This window comes from Musa acuminata, chromosome BXJ2-6 (assembly GCF_036884655.1).
Source record: "Musa acuminata AAA Group cultivar baxijiao chromosome BXJ2-6, Cavendish_Baxijiao_AAA, whole genome shotgun sequence".
Taxonomy (NCBI): domain Eukaryota; kingdom Viridiplantae; phylum Streptophyta; class Magnoliopsida; order Zingiberales; family Musaceae; genus Musa; species Musa acuminata.
The window spans coordinates 44,115,883-44,139,905 of NC_088343.1; the positions used below are offsets into that span (position 1 = coordinate 44,115,883).

A 24,023-nucleotide genomic window follows, 5' to 3' on the forward strand; every position below is an offset into this window, starting at 1 on the left:
CATGACACTACAAACATCTTCCGATCGTCGTACCATACCTTGAAGTTTCTCGAGCCAATTCAATCACCGCTGGCCTGCCAAAGAGAATAGAAATTTCTGGGAACAATTTCGATCTATCTCACTATTTATTCAGTGACAGCAGATGACATTCAAGTTGTCCATACTGGTAGTCTTTAAGAACTCCAAGAACACAGGCCTACGACCACAGATTTGTATGATAGTTAGGATGCTGAAGAGCCAATGCAGAATCCGAAGAACACCATGAACCGAGATCCCCATCGCATTCACATGCTTCCGCATGGGTTTTGTGTCGTCGGCAGATTTCCATCGTATGTGCACCTGAGGACATCCGGAAGTCTCTTTAGCACCCTCGGTCCTGCTGGCACTTTCCCGGATCTTGGCCTTATATCCTTCATTCCCGTCGCATCGTAGCCATGCAAAAAAAACAAGTAGAAGAACAAGGAATCGATCAGCTGATGCCTGAAAAGAATACTGAACTTTTTAGCAGAAGGTTGGGACATCGGTGCAAAAACTAGTTTCTGTCCATTGTGCTCGAGAAACTTACATCTAATGTTTCTGTCATGAAAAGAATGAATGACAGAAAGAAAGAATCAATCAAATCTGAATAAGAGTATCTGTACAAGTCCAGACGACTAACCTGATCAAAAATGGATGTAGGAATGGCAAGGGTCGCTACAGCATTTGGGGAGTCTACTATTCCTGATATCCTTCCCTCGCAGGGGCAGCATGACAGCAACAGATACGCCTGCATTGAATTGAGGTATATCTATTCATTCTGGTGTTGACTTGTATGGTTTGGAGCTGTTATCATCATCATCACAGAATTACGGTGAAAATGCTTGGAAGGTGTGATAGAGAAGCCTCCAAACCTGCTCCTTGGAGTATCCAAATTTCGAGAGGTAGTCGATGGCATTGAGGACTGCTCGCTTGTAGGCTACTGTTGCATCGAGGAAGTGTTGCCGCCCAGCCTCATCTACGCTGATTCCTTCGAAGACCAGCCACTCTGAGAACCTCGGCTCCACCGGCCCTATCTCAAAGATTGGGCTCACATGCAGAGCTGTGGGGCCCATTGGTGTCAGGTACTCTCTCATTCCACCCCTAATGATTTCACACCTGCAAAGCACAACATGAAGAGATTTGAACTTTTAAAATGCACAACCAAATTAGATTGTTATCTAACATTACAACTTGCAGATTTCATAACTGTAACTGTCAGATTTTTCATTAGATACTTGGTAATTTTGCAAAGCACATATGCTGTCTTTGTTTCCTCATTCCAGATTATAAGTAGCAGTTAGGACTACTAAGTTTTTATTCACTTGAATGATTGATAATCACCAAGCATTTTCGGTTTCGAATTCTGCTTGTGTTCGGAAAATTGTGATCAACAAAGGTCTATAATAAGTGGCTTCAGGTTGCCATGTTTCTCTGCCATTTTTCATGGTAATTAAGCTACAAAAATCTTTTTTTAACTTTTGTTCTGATCATGAAATGGACTATGGAGAACACATTTTGAGAATTTCCTGAGAAGATATCAGAACTATAAGATTGTCCCGATGTAAAGCGAAAACAACACTCTACCTATTGTAGCTCATGTAATCATATTTAAGAATGTTTCGTAATCACAAACTATTCGTGATGTATCTTTTCCTCTTAGTAGCTGCCTTTTATAGCAATCTTGGTTTTTTTGTATGTGTTAATAGATGATTGACTGAAAATATGATTACTATGTAGGATTAACGCGGTACCTATCATGGATCTACATTGTGATCTAAATATTTCTTTTCATCAACATGTTTATCTGATCACAATGTTCAAACTTTAAGAATTTTCACAAAATTAGTACTAATTTTGTGTCAAATATATATATTATTTTCCCCTTGATCAGTTCGGCCTGTTATATCATGTAATGGACAAGAAGAAATGAACACTAGGCTGACAGAGTTTGAGGAGTTACTTGAGTTCTAGGAATCCGCTCATCTCTATCGCTCCACAGAATGAAACTTCTCCATCACCCTGGGAAAAGTGCATGTCACCAGTGCTGAGATTTGCCCCTTCCACAAATACTGGTAGATATACTTTAGAACCTCTGCTGAGATTTTTGATGTCACAGTTCCCTCCATTTTCCCTTCCGGGAATTGTCCTTGCAGCTTCATCTGCAATCTTTTTCCATTCAGGAGTTCCTTCATTTATCTGCAAATTTCAAGAATAAAATATGTCAACGTTGTGGTTCATATGGTGCCATTACATTGTAATAAAGAACATATTTCTAAAAGCAGTCTACGAAGAACGATACACTTCATCTTCAGCAACATTATCAAACCATATGCAACTTATACGCGGTCATATAAAACTCCATAATGGCAATGATTCTAAAATGTGGTTGGATTTTTGTGTTACTACTTTTATCTCTAAGTTTGAGCATTTGATGCAATATTTTGGTTGCAGAGCTGTGGCTATCACATTATGTTATAGGATCTGCAAATCTATCGAACACCAGTTATGTAATAAAGAAGCAGCTAGTTTTTTCAGTAGTTTGTTGTCTGGTTCTCAACTGTAAGTTCATATATTTTTTATTAACTTTCTTTCCTATAATTATGTCAAGATTTCCTTACTGTGATTACTAAGATTAGTATGTTGATGTATTTGTGATTATTTTTCTTCTCGCTTCAAAGAATTTCTTTCGGATTCTTAAATGGTTTTATGGTATGCATGTCGCATTTTGGATGTTTTTTTTTGTGTTCTTGCTCTTTCATCGAGTGGGTTTTACCGTTTCCTTTAGAATGTAAAACTAAATCCTAAAATGAGATTGTGCTTTAGATGCATTTTAAGTCTTCATATTAGTATTTACCACTATGTTCATACGGTTATATTTTTGTATGTCAGATGTTGAAACCTTGTCCGAGATTCAGAAGATTGTCACTTAAAATTAATGAATTTAGCTATTAACATCTTTAGAAAAAACATCTAAAAGTACTTTGTATCTATCATACCATTCCGAGGAGACAATTCTCGGCAGTCGGTAAGTTCGCAAGTGGGCGTTGGTGTAGAACTTCACATAATTTCAGCAATCCAATGCCATTTTCCGCCAATTCCTTTTCCCTCTCATTCCATATGCATAGAAGTTCCATGGATGGTGCAGTTCCAACAATCCCCGGGTGTGCCAAACCAGGAAATCGAACTCCTAGAGATCCGATATCGAGTTTGTAAAGGTTAAGAACTTACTGTGCATAGATTTACAGGAAGAAGATAAAAAAAAAAACAGATAAAGAAGATCATAATGTGGAAAAGCTTTACCTGGTATGTGTGGTGAGTATGCATATATTCCTTCAAAGTACCAAATGGCTTTAGTTGCACAGGGGAAGTGATCTGTTAAAAACCCTCCACCATTCTCTCTGTCAAAGGTTGCTGTATAACCCCATTCATCACCTGGAAGTGGACCCAAGTTGCATATTTCAACCATTAGAAGATCACCAGGCTTGGCGGGAATGCCTTTTGAATCCACCACTCTTAAAGGGCCACTGAGATAATGAGTCTGTGACAAATTGTTTTATCAGTAGCTCTATGCAAACTGCATCAAATTAAAATGAAGTTGACCTCAGAGAGTGCCTAAATGTTTATTCATGTGTTTGATATTTATCGGACCCGGTTTTATATTTATCAGCCATTGAAATAGGAGAGATGTATACAAAAAATTTTGATTTGCATGAAGTTTACTCTTGACTTTGCTGGATTGTCTCTTGAGTTCAGACTTTTTTCCTCTATCTCCGGATGTTTACTTTTTTTGTTATTTGCAAGTAGCAAATTTACGCAGCTTTTTTTCAATTTTTCTTAATGCTTCTTCAGTCAAATCTTAATAGTTTGAGAAGATATAGCTCAGAAAGTTCAGATGTCCTATGTCAGGCTTTGAGGTGATTAATAATTTCTTTGAAAATAATTATCTTCCTATACAGGTTGCTCATTTTGTAATCATACTGAAAATATAATTCGAATCTACGTAGCTCACGAATATGAGATATATGCTCATGAGAATCTGAGTTTTTTACTTTTATTGATGAAAATAATCAGAAATATTTCAATGATGTTCAGAAGTAGGTTTTAAAAATTTAAAACCTAAAATTCTTTTATGCATTTGGTTTCTTGCAGCTCCTAAAAGGGGCTGATAGACTAACACAAATTTAGGGCTTTGTCATCTATCTACAAATACTCATATCTTCTGCTTGTTAAGTCCTACAGTGGCAGATATGCTTATCTACTTTGCCGTCGGAATGAATGGGACCGAACAAAAATTTATTTCATGTCTTGTGAAACCCCAGAAATGTTATGCAATTCAATGAATAAACAGGCTTCAAATTCTTCATATGCTAGAAATGACTGGGTAAAACCCTAGAAATGTTATGCAATTCAATGAATAAACAGGCTTCAAATTCTTCATATGCTAGAAATGACTGGGTAAAACCCTAGAAATGTTATGCAATTCAATGAATAAACAGGCTTCAAATTCTTCATATGCTAGAAATGACTGGGTAAAACCCTAGAAATGTTATGCAATTCAATGAATAGAGACAGGCTTCAAATTCTTCATATGCTAGAAATGACTGGGTAACAGTACAGCTCATTTAACTCTGCTCCTGCGTGTATCAATCTATCTTTCTTTCTGATGAGCTCATATCATCTTTCTTTCCCCCATTCCTATCCACAGTGAGTGCCTATTATGTGCTTGTGATTGTTTCTGTGAATATTTCTCCTCAGCTCTGCTACAGTTCATCGAATTCACAGCACAACAAATTTTCTAGTAACTTTGCACTTACAATTGTGAGGTCTAAGGATTTGATGTCTTCGGCAGAGTTGTCATCACCAACTCGACCTCCAGTCCAGTCTACCATCTCGACTCGGAAGACCTCCCCTTCTGTGACATCTGCTACCGCGGGTATGTCAGGGTGCCATCGGTTGTGAAGGGGAAGTTTCTGCTCCCAGGGCTTCTTCTTCACGTCTACCGGCACTACAACTCTCGGAGTCAGAGGAGCCATGGCTGCCTGCAAGTTACTCGGCCAAGCGCCACACCCTGCACAGAGATGATGAACCGGTGCTATGAATCCCTCAATCAATGGACGTTCCAAGGCTGCATCGAGCTGTCGTCTTCGAGGACAGCACCAGCTGACCTTTTCAGCTCTTTCACCTCCTTCGAGATGATGATGAGGTGATGACGATGCAGTGCGACTCTTCCATGCTCCAAAACCTATTGGAGCAGTGTTGGTCTTTTGTTGTTGGACTGATCACCTCGACATGATTCCAGACCTTGGTTGGATCCATGCAATTGGATATTTTCCCGACAGAAAGCGATGCGTGATGGATGATATATTAGATTCTTTGTAAAGATGTTTTCTTCGGATTCCTTATTGTTTTCTCGATTTCCTCATGTTTGTCTCTAAAACAAAAAGAAATAAATCACAATAAATGAAAACAAAACTCATAATATCGAACATTAATGAAGCAAAAGACTCTCAGAGAAGGATACTCACACCTATCATTTGCCTCTTCCCCCTCTAACCTGAATTCTTCACAAGCAGAAATCTTTCGATCGAACTAAGAATATAAATCAATCATCAAGTCGATTAAATGGAAGAAATTTGTCATCGTTTTGATCGGTGATCTATAATTTTTCCCTCGATATGAAACTAACACATTGAGGCATCACTGCGACTCTCGCTGATGCATTTAGCGGTGATCTCTTGTCGTTGTTTGGATTAAACCATGACGAGTTCACCGATTCGTGCGACGAAGAACATATCGACACGCTCTTTACACCGATGTGTCTGCAAACCACACGTGCTTTCAGCCCCGCGGAGAGAGAAGCTTCGAAGCTCCGCCGCCGAGACAGACCGTCTTCGCCTGCTTAATGATTCGAAGAATCCTCTTTTTACAGAAAGCCCCTTTTCTTTTACTTTATTGCGAAGAAGGATACTATTGTTACTAAGACCCTCTAACTTATAATATTTACACTACAAACTAAATAATAATAATAATAATATAATTATTACATAAAAAAGTTCTTGAATCTATCATATATATATTTTTTTTTTATGTTGGGTGAGATTATTATTTATTTGATGAATAAGATAATAAAATATATACTATGCAAGAGATAGTGAGGATGAACTTTTATTATCATCGTGCAATAAATAGTATATAAGATTAACTTTTATTGTTATTATCATGTAATTATAATATTAATTAAAAAAAATATAATATTATAATATTTACTTGAAACAGTAATGATAATAATAAAAATAAAAAATATAATGAGCATAGAATATAATAGTGATGTATGCAAAAGAAGAGAGCAGCAGGATTTGATTGTGTATCTTCTAATAAAATAAATAATTTAGATTTTATTTGTATTAATTTAATGAAGAATTGATTTTTTTTTTTTGTAAAAATAAGTGAGGAAGGCAAAAATGGATCTCTTATTATTAATATCAGACTCGGGGGGGGCGTAAGTTAGTTCCTCGACAATACGGGGAGTGGAATGTAAAAAAGTCCATGAGAAGGGATTTGCAATGTAAAAAGTGATAAGTTAGGGGGGGATTATGCAAAATACTATATAACTAAATAGCACCGGCGGAAAGGGGGCAAATTCTGGGACGACAATTTCGGCGATCGACTGCTGAATCCTGAGGATCTTCGTCGACAAGGTGAGATTTTTCTGCTGCCGTTCCTCGTCATCGCGCCAATTTACTTCGATTGACTGTTGTTGCTCTTTGCTCCATTCGTATCTCCGGTTCTTTCTAGTAGGGTTCGTGTTCCAATCCGACTTCCATCTTCCAAATTGCGAGTGATTTGCGTGTCCCTATTAATCTTCGGCAGCTTATCTCGTTTTGGTCTTCGTTTTATTTATTTTATCCTGAATTCGAGATCGATCGCTGTTTTCGTTGGTTGATTAGTGGGGTTCTCGAAGAACACTGTTTGCGCCTCTTGATAGACGTCATTTTAGGTTTGTTTTTTGCTTCTATCACCTAATCCTCTACAACTGTGCAGACCCGAGTTTGGTTCGCGTCTCGGTGGACTCCGGAAGGCTTGGGTTTTTTCTCTCAACAAGGTTTTATGAGCTGCATTTTGGTGTTGTCTTAAAGTTTGGAGGCCAAAATGTCGTCTTGCCGGCAGTTCTCACGGATCGATACCGCTGAGCTCAAGTCTCAGCTATTCAAGAAGCTTGGGCGCCAAAAAGCTGAGAGGTACTTCTATAACCTCAAGAGATTACTTAGCTTGAAACTCAGCAAGTTGGCGTTCGAGAAGTTGTGCTATGGGATTATTGGGAAGGAAAATCTTGCCCTTCATAATTTGTTCATCAGATCGATCCTTAGCAATGCTTGTCTCGCACTTGCACCACCTAGCAGAGAAACGATCACGGGAAATTCGCGGACATCTAAAATGTCAAGCTTTGGTGAAACCTTCCCGACATCACCCAGGAGGGGAAGGTCGATAAACAGCAGGGACAGGAGATTAGGTGACCGAGCAAGCCTCCTAGGGCCTTATGGGAAGATTCCTCCTGGACATGTTCAAGAAGTCACAAATTCTTGTGATCTACAAAGGTCGAGAGAGCAGCAAAGTGCTCCGGAGTTGATATCCATTGGTAGCAAAGCTCTAGCATCTGTGGAAGATGGGGAAGAGGTTGAACAATTTAGACATAGTCCGAGTGTTCAAAGTAGAAGTCCTCTAAGGCCTCCTCTAGGCATTCCGATGGCTGCTGGTGATCTTCCACGCAAATCATATCGTAGTGGATTTGCTTCAAGCTTTCGACATGTCCAGTCAAACATGATTGTTGGCTGTCATCGCACTTCTCAACTGCCAGATACGAGGACTTTGATGGGTTGGTTGGAGCATAAGTTGGAGGCTGAGGGCTTTGGTTTGTCAATTGACTGTGCAAATGTCTTAAATCATGGACTAGATGCACTTTTGAGGAGGTTGATAAAACCCTGTATGGATTTAGCTAGAGCAAGGCACAGTTCAATTAGGATGACTCGAGCAAATGGAAATATTTTTCCAAATACGAAAGGTTTATGGCAACTGGATCAAGTGCAAACCTCAAATGAGTCCTCCCATGCTTCTTTACTTGATTTTCGGCTGGCCATGGAATCCAATCCTGAATTACTTGGTGGTGATTGGCCTCAACAGCTTGAGAAAATATGTTTGCATTTATCGGATTAATGAAATATGACCTGTGCATGGTTCAGTCCCTTTGTTGTTGTGATTTCATGGTCATTCCAAATTAAAAGTTCCTGTGCCTCTTGGAGCTTTCAATACTGTTGAAGTAAGAATATGCAACTATTGTTCTTCTAAGAATCTAGAACGGAAAGAGAATATTTCAGTTTCAGGACACCGTGAACTTACACATCAAACATCATGCCAACATTTGTCACAGAGGACAAAGAGATACACTTTCCCCTTGATAGGTTTGATCATTCTAAAGCTGTTGATTTCTTGTGATGGATCTACATCCTAGTTATTAGTTGTAAAAATTTTCCAATTTGTAACTATTCATTTTAAAGAAATAAAGTTCAGACATTTCTGAATATTTGATTTGTGCTTGTACATGAAGTTATTCAACTGTTGTGTTGTTTTTTACAATTACAACAAGGCTTTCTTTTATCAACTTTACAAAGTGAGATACGATTCATTAACCTTCCATGCTTTATCAAATTTTAATTGAACATGGTGTACAATCAAGCCTTTAACTGTCCATATATTGTTTTCATTTAACAGACCATGGCCTAGATATTATTATTGCTTTAAGCATCAAATCAATTTAATTATAGTCTTTGAAGAACTGATGTAGATATGGGATGCATATACAACATAAGGCGGATAAACCAATATGCCAAAATCTTGAAAATATAGGAAATGATATGGAATATGTATGGCAAATATAGTGTATAGAAATCATTTTGTATTTTGCTAGACTATCAGAAAATTGTAGCTAGAGATCATGATGAATAATAAACAATTGAGGAGCATCCTTATCATGAAGAAGTTATCTTTAGTATCCAAATGCTCTACAAATGTTTTTAAAGATAAAAATTAATGATGAAAGGAGTAAGATAAGATCACCATCTTAATTTTCGTTAAGAATAACCTTATGCTTATTATGAACAACATGAAACATCATAACTGAAATCATATATCCATTGTGAACAATGTTCTTTTGGTAGGGATTGTTGGGAACCTTGGGACGTTCTCACAAGTATTCAATAAGTATATAATATTTTAGTAATAATTTGAAAATTAGATAATCTATGGCAAGGTTTTTAAATTTCATATTAGGTTTGTACACTTTGTTTGGACCTGAAGGCTTAGTTCTAGGAAAAAGAAAACCAGCTTTTGAACAGTAAAAACATCAAAAGAGATGTGCGGAGAAGTCAAGAAATGTAGGTAGCATATATTTAAATTTCATGGTATACTGCCTGGTGTGCTTTTTATCGAGTCTAGCTAGTTTGTGAATTACCACATATTGAATGGTATGTCGCAAAACCTTCAGTGTCTATTGTGATTTCACCAAGATTGTTCCAGGCTGTTGATGTCTGTCGTGTTTCTTGACTTCCTCCTCATAAACCTGCAAAGAAGAAAAGAAATGGACCAACCTGCAAAGAAGAGAAGAGGGCCTGGACAAGTCATACCTCTCCCTTTGTTTGTGATTGTCGGCAACTTATTCTATCTGAGGCAATGAGAAAGAGTAGTGAAGGAATAAGAGAAGCACCCGTACGTATCCCCCTTACCCCTTCTTTTTTGGTTTCTTGACCTTTTCTTCTTTTGTTCAGTGGGTGTGGCTAATATATCATCTGTATGAAGTATGATATTAGTGCAGTAAAGGACCAGTATGGGGTATCAGTACTGAAGTGGGAACCCTTGGTAGATAATTCTAAGCTTGATGTAACTTGACTGACCATATTCTCCTATCTGCAATTGTTTATCGATCAGTATACATTTCATGCCAAAATTATAAAAAATGGCATTGCGTTGAATTGATTAGTGTGAGACACGTAGCACATAATGGAACTCTCATGACCTATCGAATTCATTCACATCCTAAAACCATGATGATATAACCCGATAAATCTCCACTGTAAATAAAAGATGCCATCCCAAGTATGAATGGAGCCTCTAATATCTCGGACCTATCTATTATTATTCTAATTCCCAACTTCATCAGCTTTTTCTGGCATATTGTTTGACTGGGCAGCTGACTTGTTGCATTTACATATTTTTAGAATTATCTTGTTTGAATTTTGAGGAGTTGTCAAACCTACGTGTTTGAGTCAACAGATTGAAATATTGGAAGTTAGCTTGTATTCTGTAATTTTAAACTACTTAATATGTGCTACTTATTTTTGAAAATAAACATTCTTCTTTCTTCTGTTGCAAATTTCGTCTCTTTATTTGTTGTTATTATGTCAAAAACATCGAAGAGCAATTTGAGATGATATGAGGTGTATGTTTGCATGAGCACATGATGAACGGGTCACACTGGTTTCTCTTCAATATCACAATATCAAGTAACAGTTAATATACAGATCCCATTGCATCTTTATTTCTTTTTCCTAGATGCATTTATGTTGTGTAACATCTTTACTTTTCTTACAACTGGACTGCTTAGAGACTTTGAAACACCAGTATCACCCACATAACTCTAGGTTTTTGAGGTCATTTCCATCAATGTCAGCTGGTTATGGAGCATGGCTCAGAATTGTGATTGCTTCATTGAAGATTTGCCAAAAGAGGGCATGAGCATCCGTCAAGCAAGGTAAGCCATGTAAACTAGTTTTCAGTTTCAGCCAAGGCAAAATTAGGCAAGAGAGAGAGAGAGAGAGAGAGAGAGAGAGAGAGAGCCTTGAGCAATACCCTAAATTGTTGATCAGCAGTCTGCCTGAGCCGTGGAGCTGAAGCTTATATGAACATTAGCAATCCTCAGATATTTCGGATTTCCAATGAACTGCATGAGCATAGAAGAGAAGTTACACACTTTGCCATACAGAACTATCTTCATGTTGAAGGCACAGATGGTTGATGATCCAATGGCACAAGAGTATTACCTGTTCAGAAATCTGATTTGAAAATTTTGATCATGTTGTATCATGTCAAAGTAGTTATAATGATATCGCCCGGTTGTTGTATCATAAGAACCCTCCAATTCTTATGGGTCATCAGGATCTGAAGATTCCATTGAATTGAATTATTTCAGTTTTCTCCCTTATTTTTTTGGGTTTCGCTTAATTATGATGAATCGGTTCATCTGGTCTATCTCGACTTTGTATATAATTTTCCAGCAGTATGTATAACTGGATGTGGCAACACTTTGTGTTATTAAAAATGAGATTCATTTTTTCTCAAATTGTCATGTTGTTGGGCTCAGAAAATGGTAATAATATGAAGCATGCCAGTCTTACAGGGCATGGCATGCAGTGATAGGGGAGGCTTCATAAACTTGCATGTGAGAAAGATTTAATTTCTAGTTTGTCTAAGTCCAAGATGGCTTTCTCTCAGTTATCCTGGGATTGAGTTCATCATGCAGACTAACATCAATTATAACAGCCATGATCTCAAGCAACAGAACAAGTCTTATCGGAGAAAGCCATCTTGGACTTTGACAAGATGGCTTCTCTACATGTGTCTTGACCCCATATTATGAGATCTATATTGGACGATAACGATCAAAATCTTATCGTTATTATCGAGGTGTACCGATCGATACACCCCAAATTTCAGATTCCAGACACTGTCCTCCTGTGCTGAAATACCTGTCCTCCTGTGCTGAAATACCTGTATCATTCGTAAACTGTTCTTTACACGTGTTTTGACACATATCGAATGATATGAGATTTATATTGGACGATAACGATCAAAATCTCAACATTATCAAGGCATACCGATCGTCATATCCTAAATTTCAATTATTAGCGATATGTCTCGATATTTTTGGACCATTATCTTTAAATATTTTTTAAACAAATGTAACTCTTTTTTAGCGTACCACCGATATATCCCGGTATATCATCATTATGTCTTGATACGTATCGTACCACTTGATACATAAGTACGGATCGAAATTGAGAACCTTGATTGAAATTGTACTATTTTCCTGGATAATTTATTAGATATACGAAGACAAGTGAAGTCTTAACAATGCTTCCTTCACAACAAATTTGATGCTTACAAAGAGGAAAACCACGATGACATGTTCTCAACAGCGAATTTTAGATCATTCTACGGTGGAATCAGAAAAAGCACAACAACATTTTGGTCCACAGAAGCACACGGCACTTTCTTTTTTTAGTTCAAAACACAACAGATGGGATGTCGACACATTTTTAACAGTCCCAATCAATGAAGTCTTCACCCTTTATATTATCCATACCTAATAATAACTACAATCTAGATCTGCTCCCTTCTGGCTTGCTACTACTTCTTAAGGTGGGGGAAGCACTGGTAAACATCAGACTTCGGATGCTTTGCTTCAGCATGTTCTCTGCACTTTACTTCTGATGTGGTGCACATAAAAGTTTGCATGCATACCTTGCACTGAATTGAGAGCAGCAAGAGAAAAGTGAATCAAGTAAATATCAAGTGGAGGAACTAACTATACGGTAGCATTTTTAAGATAAAAGAATATGATCATGCTATAATCAAAAAATATATTTTAGTTTTGATAATGAGATCCTCAGATAATGCATCTGAAAGCCAGCAGCTATAAGCAATCTAATGTTGGGAAGAATAAGCAGTGAAAATTCATAGGATCTCAGAAAATACACCTCGGTCAAAGAAAATACCTTCACCCCTGAGAACTTTGACCAGCAACATGGCAAGCAAAGTGCTGAGGACATATGATTTGATAAGGTACACATATTTAGGAAGTCTACGAAATGGTTCTTCATTATCGATCGACAAATTGGTCTAGTAGTGTCAAATATACTTCAAGTGATGACCATGCCTAGCTTTCTTATTCCTTCTTTTCATTGCGATAGCCTTCTGTATTCCATATACCCAGCAATAACATATGCTGAAGCAGAAATTTTTTAGGACGTATACTGCAAGCTAATAGAGAATTGCAGGAGAAAGAAAAGGTATATCTCATACATACAAAGGAGTGATGAGGACAACAATTCCAGATAGAGGGTATAAGACCGCTCAGGTGATCTACAACCGAGATTATTTGTATGTGCCAATTGTATCAGACGCTTAAACTGCCTTATTAGGGCAGGTCACTAATACGTACAAGTGCATCATCTCATCATTTCCGCATTTGTAAGTAGGAAAATCACATTATTTGGTGAAACTGAATGCCATATCAGTTTCATGAGATTCAATTAGCTTTCTCCAGTGCGAATATATCCCTTTAGATAGACACATTTTGAAACCCAATCCATTCCTATCTTATTGAGGTCGTCTCCGTAAAGGCAAATGTAAACAATTATTGACCTCTTCTACAGGTGAAAGATCTGGGGCTAAAATTTGGAACAGCAGAAGAAAAACTTTACTCTACCTATAGACTGCCTTTGCTAACGAACATAACAAATCCATCCAGCTTACTTGTGGAACCTGAATTTTCTTGCCGACAAACCAAATGTGCTTCATGATAGTACTACACCTCCTACAAACCTTAGTCCAAGAACCAGGGATCAAAGTCAAGACTAAGGGAAAAAATCCTACGGGCATCAGAATTCCTTGATGAACTCCAAACAAAGAGTACCGAAGACAAAATTAGGATTCTATGTGCATACAAGTGCAGATAAAAAGTACCCATAAAAAACAGGAGCCTAGTTGAAAAGACATCGACGCATCCATGAAAATGAATAATCACCTCAATAGAAACCAAGTAAGACCATCAAGAGGAGGAGAACCTATATGGAACATGGAACCAGATCTTCCAATGGGCACATGATTGCTTATCTTGTAATTTAATCTTTGCAAGTTATCACCATCAAATTCTTCAAGAATCACTATTTACTCCTAATCAAATCATTAGCTAACTATATCCAAAAAAGACGAACAGTAATAAACAAAATCATCCAAATAGTTCCGTATCATCTTAAAGCCCAAAGCCAGATCTTTCTTTCTTTTTCTGAAGGCAAATGACCAGAAACAAAAACCCTGACTTCCCGGATCATCTACCCTCGCCCTTCCACCCTCTATGGATCTATCAACAAGCAACCGTACAATGCAGTCAAGAAGCACAGATCCAACCAATAGCTCCAATCTGATCTCAAAATCGTTATTTCCAACTTCAAATCCAGCGTGAGACAAAAAGGAGGAGGAGGAGGAGGAGAAGTAAAGAAGTAACCTGGATGGTCATGGCCTTCTTGTTGGTTTCCAGCTGGCTCCCTGCGCACAAGAAACAAGGAAAAAGTCGATCGAGCAATCGCTCGGTGAGAGAACAGCACAAGATTCTTCGGAGTTCCCAAAAGATCAACGGAAGAAATCAAAGATCGGGGGAGGAACAGAAACCATACCCTTGGCGGCTTTGTTCTTCTCTACGTTCCTCTCGCGCGCCATCTTGGACTTCTGGCCGTTACCGCCTCCCATCTCCGACCTCGACCTCTCTACTCTCGGCACCTCTGCTGCTTCTTCTTCGGATCGAGAAAGGATGGCAGAGCGAGTAAGCCCGTGTGAACCCGAGAGAGGCGAACCGGGGGAAAGAACGCGAGAGAGGGCGGGCTTTAAAATGCGTGACAGGCGGTGGCCGACGGCTGGGATGAGTCGAGTTAATTAATACGTGTCAGAATTTGGTTGGCAGATTACGTTATCCTTCGATTGGATTCGTCCGATTTTGTCTTTTTTTTTGGGCGTAAAATTTCTGACGCAGATTAGATCGACTCAGATTTGGCCACCAACCGTCTGCATCTCTCGTGATTAGTAAATCTCAGATCATCAATGTATCTTTTGTTCATTCCAGACAAAATTACAGACATTCACGCTTCCTCAAGCTGGTCATTGAAACTCTAATTGATGTCAGTACCTTCTGGAAGACAATTATGATAATAATGTATTGATGATGATATTATATATATATATATGTGTGTGTGTGTGTGTGAGAGAAGAGAGAGAGAGAGTGTGTGTATGTGTCTTCAATCAAACTCTGTAAGGATAGATAAGAATCTCTTGCTAATTTGAAATGAAAGAGGAGAGAGGTCCGTAGTCAACAAAGTGAGATTCCGTGAGTGATCTTTCTATGGCTGGGGATATCTGATGGGAATAAAGTGGCATCTACTACCAAAGAGGTGGTTGGCAGAGGGCAATAACTCTGTGTGGATGAAGACAATGCAGGTGTCATCAGAACCCACCACCACCTTGTATCTGTGCCACTGTGCGATCCTTCCGAAACAATGCCACTTCTTTCAGCTGTCTGGTTCGAGACCACAGAGTTTGACTAAAGAAATGTGTCATTTTATATATGCAATGTACTTCATGTGATGTGTTCTAGAGGACGGACAGTCTGTGATCATGTCCTTATTCCATCTACTATTGACAATGGAACCACTACCAAGTACAGCAGAACCATTTCACTTTATGAATCTTACTGCAGCAGTGTTGTGTTCGCTTCATGATTCCGTTTCCCGCGTGTGCTCTTCTTCCTCGGCCTTCCTCCAAGCAGCCTGAAAGAAGCATCAGAGAGGGGGATAGTCTTGATTTCCTACGGCTCGCAAATAAAGAAAGCATTAGAGCGTGAAGCGATGCTGACCTTGTCTCGTTCAATCCTTGATATATGGGGCCTTAATGAATTCCCCAAGCTCAAGCCTCCCCACGCTTCTTGCAACTCTCTCTCCCTGGCTTCCCTACGAGCTTCCCCATGCTTGATGTAATCTGCCGGTTGTCGAGTTACGGCCAGCTTGGCCTTCTCCAGTTTGGATTGATGCTTCACCAGGATTTCGTCTAAACTTTCCGCACATTCTCTGGGCTGCTGCTGATTGTTTCTTTTCACTGACCTTGTGCCTGCGACAGTCAATTTCTCCTTCTCGAGTCTGGAGACATGCTTTACCAAGACCATGTCTAGACTCTCCGGAGCATTGACATCGGTTCCTTGCCTCTTGTGGTCTCTTGGCACGATCTCGTCCCTCCTTTGCTCCACAGCTCGCATTTTCTCCTTCTCCAACCTGTGAATTGGTTTGACTAAGATCTTATCAAGGCCCATTGCTTCGACTGTGTCACCACCTCTATTTGTTTCTTGGCCAGAAAATGCTTTCAGAACCTCGACTTTAGCCCTTTCGACTCGAGACATGCGTTTACCAGCCTTGTGCATCTCATCGACGGGAACGAGGTCTATGTTCTCCTTGCCTCCTCCTCCTCTACCATCAGAAGGCCGTCTTTGAACTACCATTAAGTCAAGATGTGCTACATCTTCAGTCAGCCTGTTAGAACTGCTCGACTGTTTGCATAATAACTCTTCCAAGGAAGGGATGTTGTCAGATGAAGGTGCAATAGCATTGGATTTGGCCGTCATACTTGCATCTTTCACTTGTGAGTTGTCCCTCCTGGATTCTAGGATACCATTTCCAAGTTCAGAGACATGTTTTACGAGATCACTTCCCAAATCCAAACTGGAATCTGCCTGTGTTTCATATTTATTCGATATCTTGCTTTCAACAACTCGGGTATCGGTTGTTCTCTGCTTGTCTATCTCTGCATTACTTCTCTTTGCTTCTTGAACTTCTCTTTCGAGTCTCGATACATGTTTCACCAAAAACTTGTCGAGACTTGGTACTTCGGCAAGAGCTTCTTTCTTTAGCGTACAGATGCAACTGCTAATGGGCTCAACATCATTCTCTTTGCTACTCTCCGTTTCCCGAAGGACAGCATTCAGGCCACGAGTTGCAACAATAACAGCTAGAGAAGCAAGCTCATCTTCATGCAAACCTGTAAGCCTGTCGAGCATTGAATCGATGAGCACCGTTGGTGACGTAGAGCTACTGCTGCCACCAACAGTTGGAAGCAAGCTGTTCTTCTGTTTTCTTTGTTTTATTCTGGTGGCATGCTTCTTGACTGTGTCACGACTAATATGTGAATCTTGCTCAGGTTCTGCTCCGCGATCAGTTTCACATTCTGAAAACTTCTCTGGTAGATTCTCCATGGAACCATTGGTATCAGGATTTTGACTGATTTTGCATAGTAAATCTTTGAATTCTTCTTTGTTTGAAGAAGAGGGGCAATTTGCAAGCCGCATGAATGCTCTTTTAACTGCTGCTGCCACCTCCTTATCCACTTCGAATGCAGTCTCGAAAGAGGTAGTGACTTTGTGAGTGGATCGTCCTCCCATGGCTAAAGATGTTTCTACTTCCCATTGCCTCCTTTGACGATCGGGCCTGTCGTACATCATTACTCCCATAGCTCTTGCTGCTTCGAAGGCTTCTGCCGCACAATTCTCAGCTTTCTCCAGCCGTGCTTCTGCTTCTTTACTTCTAATCCTGCGATTAAAAATAAGAACTTTTTTGCATCACTTTGACTAGTATGGTCCTGCATATTGATATAAGATCTCAACGAGTATAATAACCTGGCTGCCCCAAGTATCCGACACCAGGAGGCTTCAATCATAGCAGCTCTCCTGGCTTCCATGGCCTTCCGGGCTGCCTCTTGAGCTGCAATCTTCTCCCTTGCAATCCTAGTATAGTGAGGATTGGCATTTCCAAGTGTTTCATCGAGAGAAAGGTTCATTCCTTCAATCTCCTACAAGAAAACACAACAATTGAATTTTAGCCATCAAAGTGTGTTCAATGTCAAAACAGAGAGACTAGATGGTGATGACAACACCTGAAGATGCTTTATTTTTCTCTTCAAGAATGAATCAATCTTTTTTCGAGGAAACCAATTAAGTGGAGAAGCACTTTTCCGATGAAGGTTCTTCTTAATCTGTGATGTGGACTTGTTAACAGAATACAGAATTGAATGTCCAGTGTCCTTGGATCCACCATTCTACATGAGCAATAAGAGGTCAGCACCAGCTTGCAGTTGTACATGCAACATTAACAGTGGAGAAGCTTTACTTCTTCAATGTTCAGTCTATTGACAGTTAGTTTTATGGCTCAATGCTGCAATCCTTCATAGATTGGCATCCAAGGATGAAAGAAAAAAAACAATGCTTCAGCTAATTATTCTCTTTCACTTTATTTATAACATGAAATTCAGCAAAGAGCTCGAACAAAAATAATTGTCCTGGTAGCAATGATTAAGAGCAAACCTACTAACAAAATTCTTAACATGGTGTCGAACATCACAGAAAGAAGGAAATCAATCGCGATGGTGATCTCTGGGAGGCATGACCAGAAAATTCAGCAGGTCATTAATGAGGTCTATCTAGTTCAACAAGAAGGAAAAATCATTCACACGATTGACCATAAACAAATTCTCTTACGAATCAGGATAAAACATGCATATATTACATTACCAAAACATAATATAATTCATGGTTCCCTCGATATACTCCTGCCTTCTAGGTTACCCAGGGATAAGGCCTATAACCACAATTGTTCAAAAGCAAATCATCCTTGGAAGCTCCTGCACAAGATCATGTAATGACCAACAGAGGTACATGGTAATGAACATATAGAGAATATGCAAACATAGCTAGTAATCACTGATCAAAAGCAAATGTGAAAACCTATGCAACTTTATTTTTCAACCAAAAAAACAACACTGACAAGATAATGCGAGAATCAAGTATGATAGATAGGCAGTACCGCAAAGGCATGCTCTTCATCACCTAAAATAGCATACTTAATGCATGTGAACCTATTTTTCTTGCCAATCGTTATTCGCATTTAGCTCCAACCATTTCTTCTCAGCTTAAAGAGGAATACAACCTACTGTCTATTTGGAAATCAATTTAATCATATTTCACAATTATTTACAAATAAACTAAAGTAGATAGCATTCTAACAGGGTATTATTGCCTTCGTCGTCCCCAGAAGAGCACAAAAGAAACCCTAATTCATGCGAACATGTTTTGTTCGCAACTTAGTATTCCTTTTGCCTTGGATCAGTTTGCAGCTCTGATACCACCACGATTTATTACCTAAACATTTCATTTTCGTTTCTGCATCATATATAATGGCCTACTTAATACAAAGGCTTTACCGATGCCTTTTTGACGGTAAAACAGAAAAACATATGTGATATATTTGAAATTCATAATCAAAGTTAAAACGGTAGGACAGGAAGATAGAATTCATGGTACCTATGTCTCAAGTATTAACTAGAATTCATGGCCACAATCATCTATGATTTACCTAAGGTCAGGAAAGGTTGTGTCATAGAATTCCTCCCTAAATGCCCATATCAAATCGAGAACCCAAATACTCCACAAGAATTTGAGCTTTCTTTTTTTAAGATGAACACGACAACAAAGAACGACGTTACGCTCTAAACCAAGTATCCCCTGGAACAACATACCTGATCACGGGAATTAACTGCCTGAAACACCATTCATCATTACGGCAGACGATTAAACCAAGAAATCATATCAAATAAGGTATTCAAAGTGCAATTCTTGAGCGGAAAAGATGATAGAAAACTGCAATTGGGGTGGTTTGGATTGCCAAAAGAACCTTTCTGGCGCCGATGCCGGTCCTGGTGAACGCCGACGCTTCAAGATCCGAACCCTTCTTCTCGAAATCGGCAGAGGGTTTCGCCACGGCCTCATCGAGCGATCGTTCACCGCCGGATTCCATGGCCGAGGGGAGTTCAAAAGTCGAATGGGAGCCAGAAATTGGTACCGTTTTCCTCAGAAACCCTAGAAATGGAGATGAGCGCAAGGAACGGGAGGGCCGTCAAAGTTTTTGAAATCGAAACTAGCCGTTACGGTTTTGGATCTTTCCACATACATCGCAAAAAACGCTCTTCCAGCTCGTTCACCGATCCCCCACAATCTACCCGCATGTCCATTGGCTGCAGCATTGGTCCCGCATAAAGATATACTCCATTCATTCCACCGCAAATCGAGATCGAGTGGATACATTGGGATCGAATCAAGCTTGCACGAATCTAATTCCGCCTCCCGATCTCAATCTCAAACAAACTGACCATATATGGAACACAAAAGTTATTGACATTCATATGAGCATTAATGAGATAATTGCAATTTGAAACATTAGATTAAAATAATAAAAATCCCTAAATAGATTATATATATATATATATATATATATATATATATATATATATATATATATATATATATATATATATATATATATATTGTATGATGATCTCACACCTGTAGACATCAAAGGATCGCTGGTCTCCTCAGTCATCAGTGCAAGTGGAAGGGCCATCCAGCTAAGTGACACTGCATGTCGGTGTGCTCAGATGGTCCAAATGCTATGATGATGATGACTGTCATGTTCTCGTGACATTAGCCAGTCATGTAGCCATGATTGCAGGACACTGTTCTAATTGAATATATACACGTAGAAATTAGTGCATGGATGCAACTATTGGTGACTCGTAATTTCATGCTATTAGAAACATATTAATCACTAATTAGGTCAAACACGCCTTTCATGGCATATTCAAATCATGTGTTGAACCAGCTAGTAAATGGTGGTCGACATGACATGTAGTTGATAATTCATTGACACTGGTCAATCCGATTCAACTTGTTCATTAGAATAACAACTATATATTATTTTTTTTATATTTTTATTGTAATTAAGAAAGTAATAAGACAAATCATTCATATCAATTTAATTTCTATAAGATGATTCTCTGTCATCTGCAAGTCACAATCTTTCTCTCAAATCATAAAAAACTTTTTGGACCTTCTCTAGTTTTATATTTTCCATTTCTATCGACCGTAAAAAGAGAGATTATTTTTAAGATTATATAACTTTAAAATGATAATATCATAATTTGAAATATATCATTATCGATAAACATATAAATTAAATTGCATAAAATTTTTATCACTTAAATTAGCTAATATTTTTAATTTATTAGATATAACTTCGACATGTGAACGGCGAATTTACTACATGATAATCAAATTAATTTTTTTAAGTATAATAGTTTTTATCGATCATAAGAAAAATATTCATCCCAATAAAAAATAAATCAACAATCAAACCATATATATATATATATATTATAATAATAATAATAATCATCATAAAAGGTTTACTATAATATAATAATGAATATTATTCACTGTTTACCCTCGACTTTTACTCTATTATTATTTTGAGTATCAAAAAATTAATCTGTCTTGATGTATTTGTATTTTTGTACATACAAATTCTGATCAAGTTAGACTAGTCCAGTTATCATGGACATCTCCCAATAACAATCTATCAGACACAATCTGATTTGATGTATCATTCAATCAGTATGATCAAACGTAGAAAGTGGGACCCGATACACCAAAGATGCAGGAGTGACTGGTGCAAGTGTGTTGTTGGTCCATGAACAGTACTCGATCACGGTGCAAAGCAACAGTCATTGGCCCCTCCATGATTCACGGCAAATGCTAGTCTACCAAACAAGCACGACAGCAATCAGCCTGCCGATGTGCTTCTTCTGCCTCATTCGGCTCACACTGCAGCATTGCCGGCACCCACCACCACAATATCAAGAAGAAGAAGAAGAAGAAGAAGAAGAAGAAGAAGAAGAAGACTTGATGATCGATGCTCTCTCCAATAATTGCTGGCGTGCAAGTCTTCTTTTCCACGACGAAGGCAGACTTCTTCTGTGGCAACCATGTCCTCTTCTTGCACTGCTCCCGACCTCATCATTCACCTCTGTCTACTGCTGATTTATATCGACACTCACCTTTCATGCCACTTGTGAGGGTCCATCTCCTTGGACAGTAGCACCAAATCATTCGAATCCAGCTCAGGTTTGTGATCGATCAAACCCGAGCAATAATTACATGTGAAGCTCGAACTCATATCAGTACTAGTGTTAGCGCTCCCTGACATGCAGCAGCTGCCGGTAGAAGGACATACGTCATGGAATCACAACATACTACTCTCAATTCTAAACTGAGTTCTTCACGTAAGCCTACACATCACGAAAGATGGTGTACAGCAGTCGGATGTCGACACATTGCCGCGACGATCCCATCGCACTCTTACCCCACAGGCTCATAAGACGCCCATCATCGTCTCGACTCATTGTCTTCATCGATCAGATCATTTTGGTTCAGACACTCTTGGTAAGATCAAGCTCCTATATCTTACAGAAGTATTCCGCACATAAAAATATTCTCTCTCTAAACGTCGGAAAAGAAGGATCACTAGAACATCCTTGATCGAGGCCATTGAACAGATTCGATAAGGAAAATAAGGTCACCGGATAGGAGGATGTAACATGCAACTCCTCGCTTGCCTTGTGATTCGGATATACAACGATGGAACAGCGATTAGGTGGTATATCACCTTTCACGCCTATTAAGGCATTCAATTTCGATTGGCAATAAGATACCTATCGTACATAATACTCAAACAACAGCCCAACAGAACATTTCCTACGCATTTATGCCATAAAGGTCAAATACTTGCGAGACAACCGGTATTTGAGTGCAGTAAATGGTGTCACAGAGAGAATTGGCAGCTAAAACAAGCAATCATTTTCATGGTTTAATGTGAGTTATTAATACTGATTTATCATACTTGTGGCAGGGAGGGCAATGTCTTCTTCCCCCAGCAGAAGAAACCCCCAACCCTAAGACTGCGACCGGTCACCAAACCATGAACTATGATTAGGTTAGAGAATACATTTCCAACCCTCTTCCATACGGATCACGATGGGGAAGTATAAAACAACTGTACTCATACATAGTTCCACGTAGTAGTCAATGTATGGTTCTATTGGATTACATACATTTATCTGTTCTCTCAAAGTACAGTACAGTGTTGTGAACACAACAGCAACAAGAAATGAACCAAGTGGGATGCAAACAAGCTGTACCAGACTGTTGCAGTAGACAAAAGAAAGCTGGGTAATGGCAACCTTTGTAAGCATGTACCGTTTTCTTCTTCCCTAAGAAAGACTAATTATGATGAACTGGTGGAATCCTCTTTGGATCAACCTTTGATGGTCCAAACGAGAGTGACGAACAAGAAGATAAAACACAGTAGCAGCGGCAGCTGCATCCCTCCTTTACTTCACCCCCTCTTTCTCGTGCGTAAAGAAAATGCCATTTGAGTTGACCGAATCATCCTCACAATTATTCTCTGTGATGTGCTCTCTCACCAACAAATTAAGGTGGGAAGCAGACAGCACGGAGCTGACATCAGATCTTATCACCTCTGGAACTCTCGTGAGGGCACATGTGCTCGTTACAGGCCGCAGTCAACCAAGCGAGGGGCAACTGAGCTTTACTCATTTACCACCGAGAAACTCCATCGGCGGCACCGTCTGCAAGTAGTAGGTTCGAGTTTCTCCGTTTACGCGAATGAGATCACATTGCGTTCTTCTTCTTCCAAGTTCGTGGAGAAGAAAAGTGCCGCCGAGGACCATATCTCGGAGTTTATCACCACATTTGATCTTAGCTGTCCCTATCTCACTTCCCACTGCCACCTTTATTTTATTTTTACACATCCTCCCAAGTAAGGTATAAAAAAATATTTTTTTATGTATAAAGATAAGGTTGTGAACGTATATGTCGATGGGAATTATATATGCTTTTAAAGAAGCTCACGAACGTGGATCTTGATGTGCCTGCCGGTGTTTCTCTTTCTTGCCTGGGGAGGAGGACACAAGATGGTGGAGGTAAAAAGAGAGAAGCCCGTTGCAGGAGAATCTAGCACGGTAAAACAAGTATGGCATGTAGAAATAAATAAGGGCGAATTCAGAAAAAGAAAAGATTTTAAATTCTAGAATTTTAAAATAATAGTTTTAAATTTTTTTAATTTATAAATTTTTTTTAAATAATCATCCTACTTTTTACCGACGATCGCTCTTTGCATAGGCCTTGGTCACATCACTCTTATTCAATCTTATTACAAGGATATAGGTATTAGTAC

At 38.9% G+C, this 24,023-nt stretch overlaps 4 protein-coding genes across 4 annotated transcripts; 1 reads left to right on the top strand and 3 right to left on the bottom strand.

Annotated features, from left to right (window-relative positions):
* Window positions 1-93: 93 nt before the first annotated feature.
* LOC103990109 (uncharacterized) lies at window positions 94-5,823 on the bottom strand. Its single transcript, XM_065114961.1, has 9 exons — window positions 5,544-5,823; window positions 5,184-5,449; window positions 4,833-5,086; window positions 3,319-3,556; window positions 3,015-3,205; window positions 1,979-2,214; window positions 891-1,134; window positions 659-766; window positions 94-410 (listed from the first exon to the last, which is right to left on the bottom strand). The coding sequence occupies exons 3-9, from the start codon at window positions 5,049-5,051 to the stop codon at window positions 285-287; spliced, it is 1,362 nt and encodes a 453-aa protein (XP_064971033.1). The 5' UTR covers window positions 5,052-5,086; window positions 5,184-5,449; window positions 5,544-5,823; the 3' UTR covers window positions 94-284.
* Window positions 5,824-6,644: 821 nt separating this feature from the next.
* Window positions 6,645-8,596, top strand: LOC103990108 (uncharacterized). Its single transcript, XM_009409144.3, has 2 exons — window positions 6,645-6,716; window positions 7,060-8,596. Exon 2 carries the CDS (start codon window positions 7,168-7,170, stop codon window positions 8,227-8,229), a length of 1,062 nt encoding a protein of 353 aa, XP_009407419.2. The 5' UTR covers window positions 6,645-6,716; window positions 7,060-7,167; the 3' UTR covers window positions 8,230-8,596.
* Window positions 8,597-12,185: 3,589 nt separating this feature from the next.
* On the bottom strand, window positions 12,186-14,712 carry LOC103990107 (uncharacterized protein At2g23090). The gene is made up of 3 exons (XM_009409143.3): window positions 14,523-14,712; window positions 14,354-14,394; window positions 12,186-12,594 (listed from the first exon to the last, which is right to left on the bottom strand). The coding sequence occupies exons 1-3, from the start codon at window positions 14,593-14,595 to the stop codon at window positions 12,475-12,477; spliced, it is 234 nt and encodes a 77-aa protein (XP_009407418.1). The 5' UTR covers window positions 14,596-14,712; the 3' UTR covers window positions 12,186-12,474.
* A 389-nt stretch (window positions 14,713-15,101) lies between these two features.
* Window positions 15,102-19,819, bottom strand: LOC103990106 (uncharacterized). The gene is made up of 5 exons (XM_009409142.3): window positions 19,608-19,819; window positions 17,815-17,976; window positions 17,558-17,730; window positions 15,752-17,471; window positions 15,102-15,665 (listed from the first exon to the last, which is right to left on the bottom strand). The coding sequence occupies exons 1-5, from the start codon at window positions 19,728-19,730 to the stop codon at window positions 15,612-15,614; spliced, it is 2,232 nt and encodes a 743-aa protein (XP_009407417.2). The 5' UTR covers window positions 19,731-19,819; the 3' UTR covers window positions 15,102-15,611.
* Between the last annotated feature and the right edge of the window lie 4,204 nt (window positions 19,820-24,023).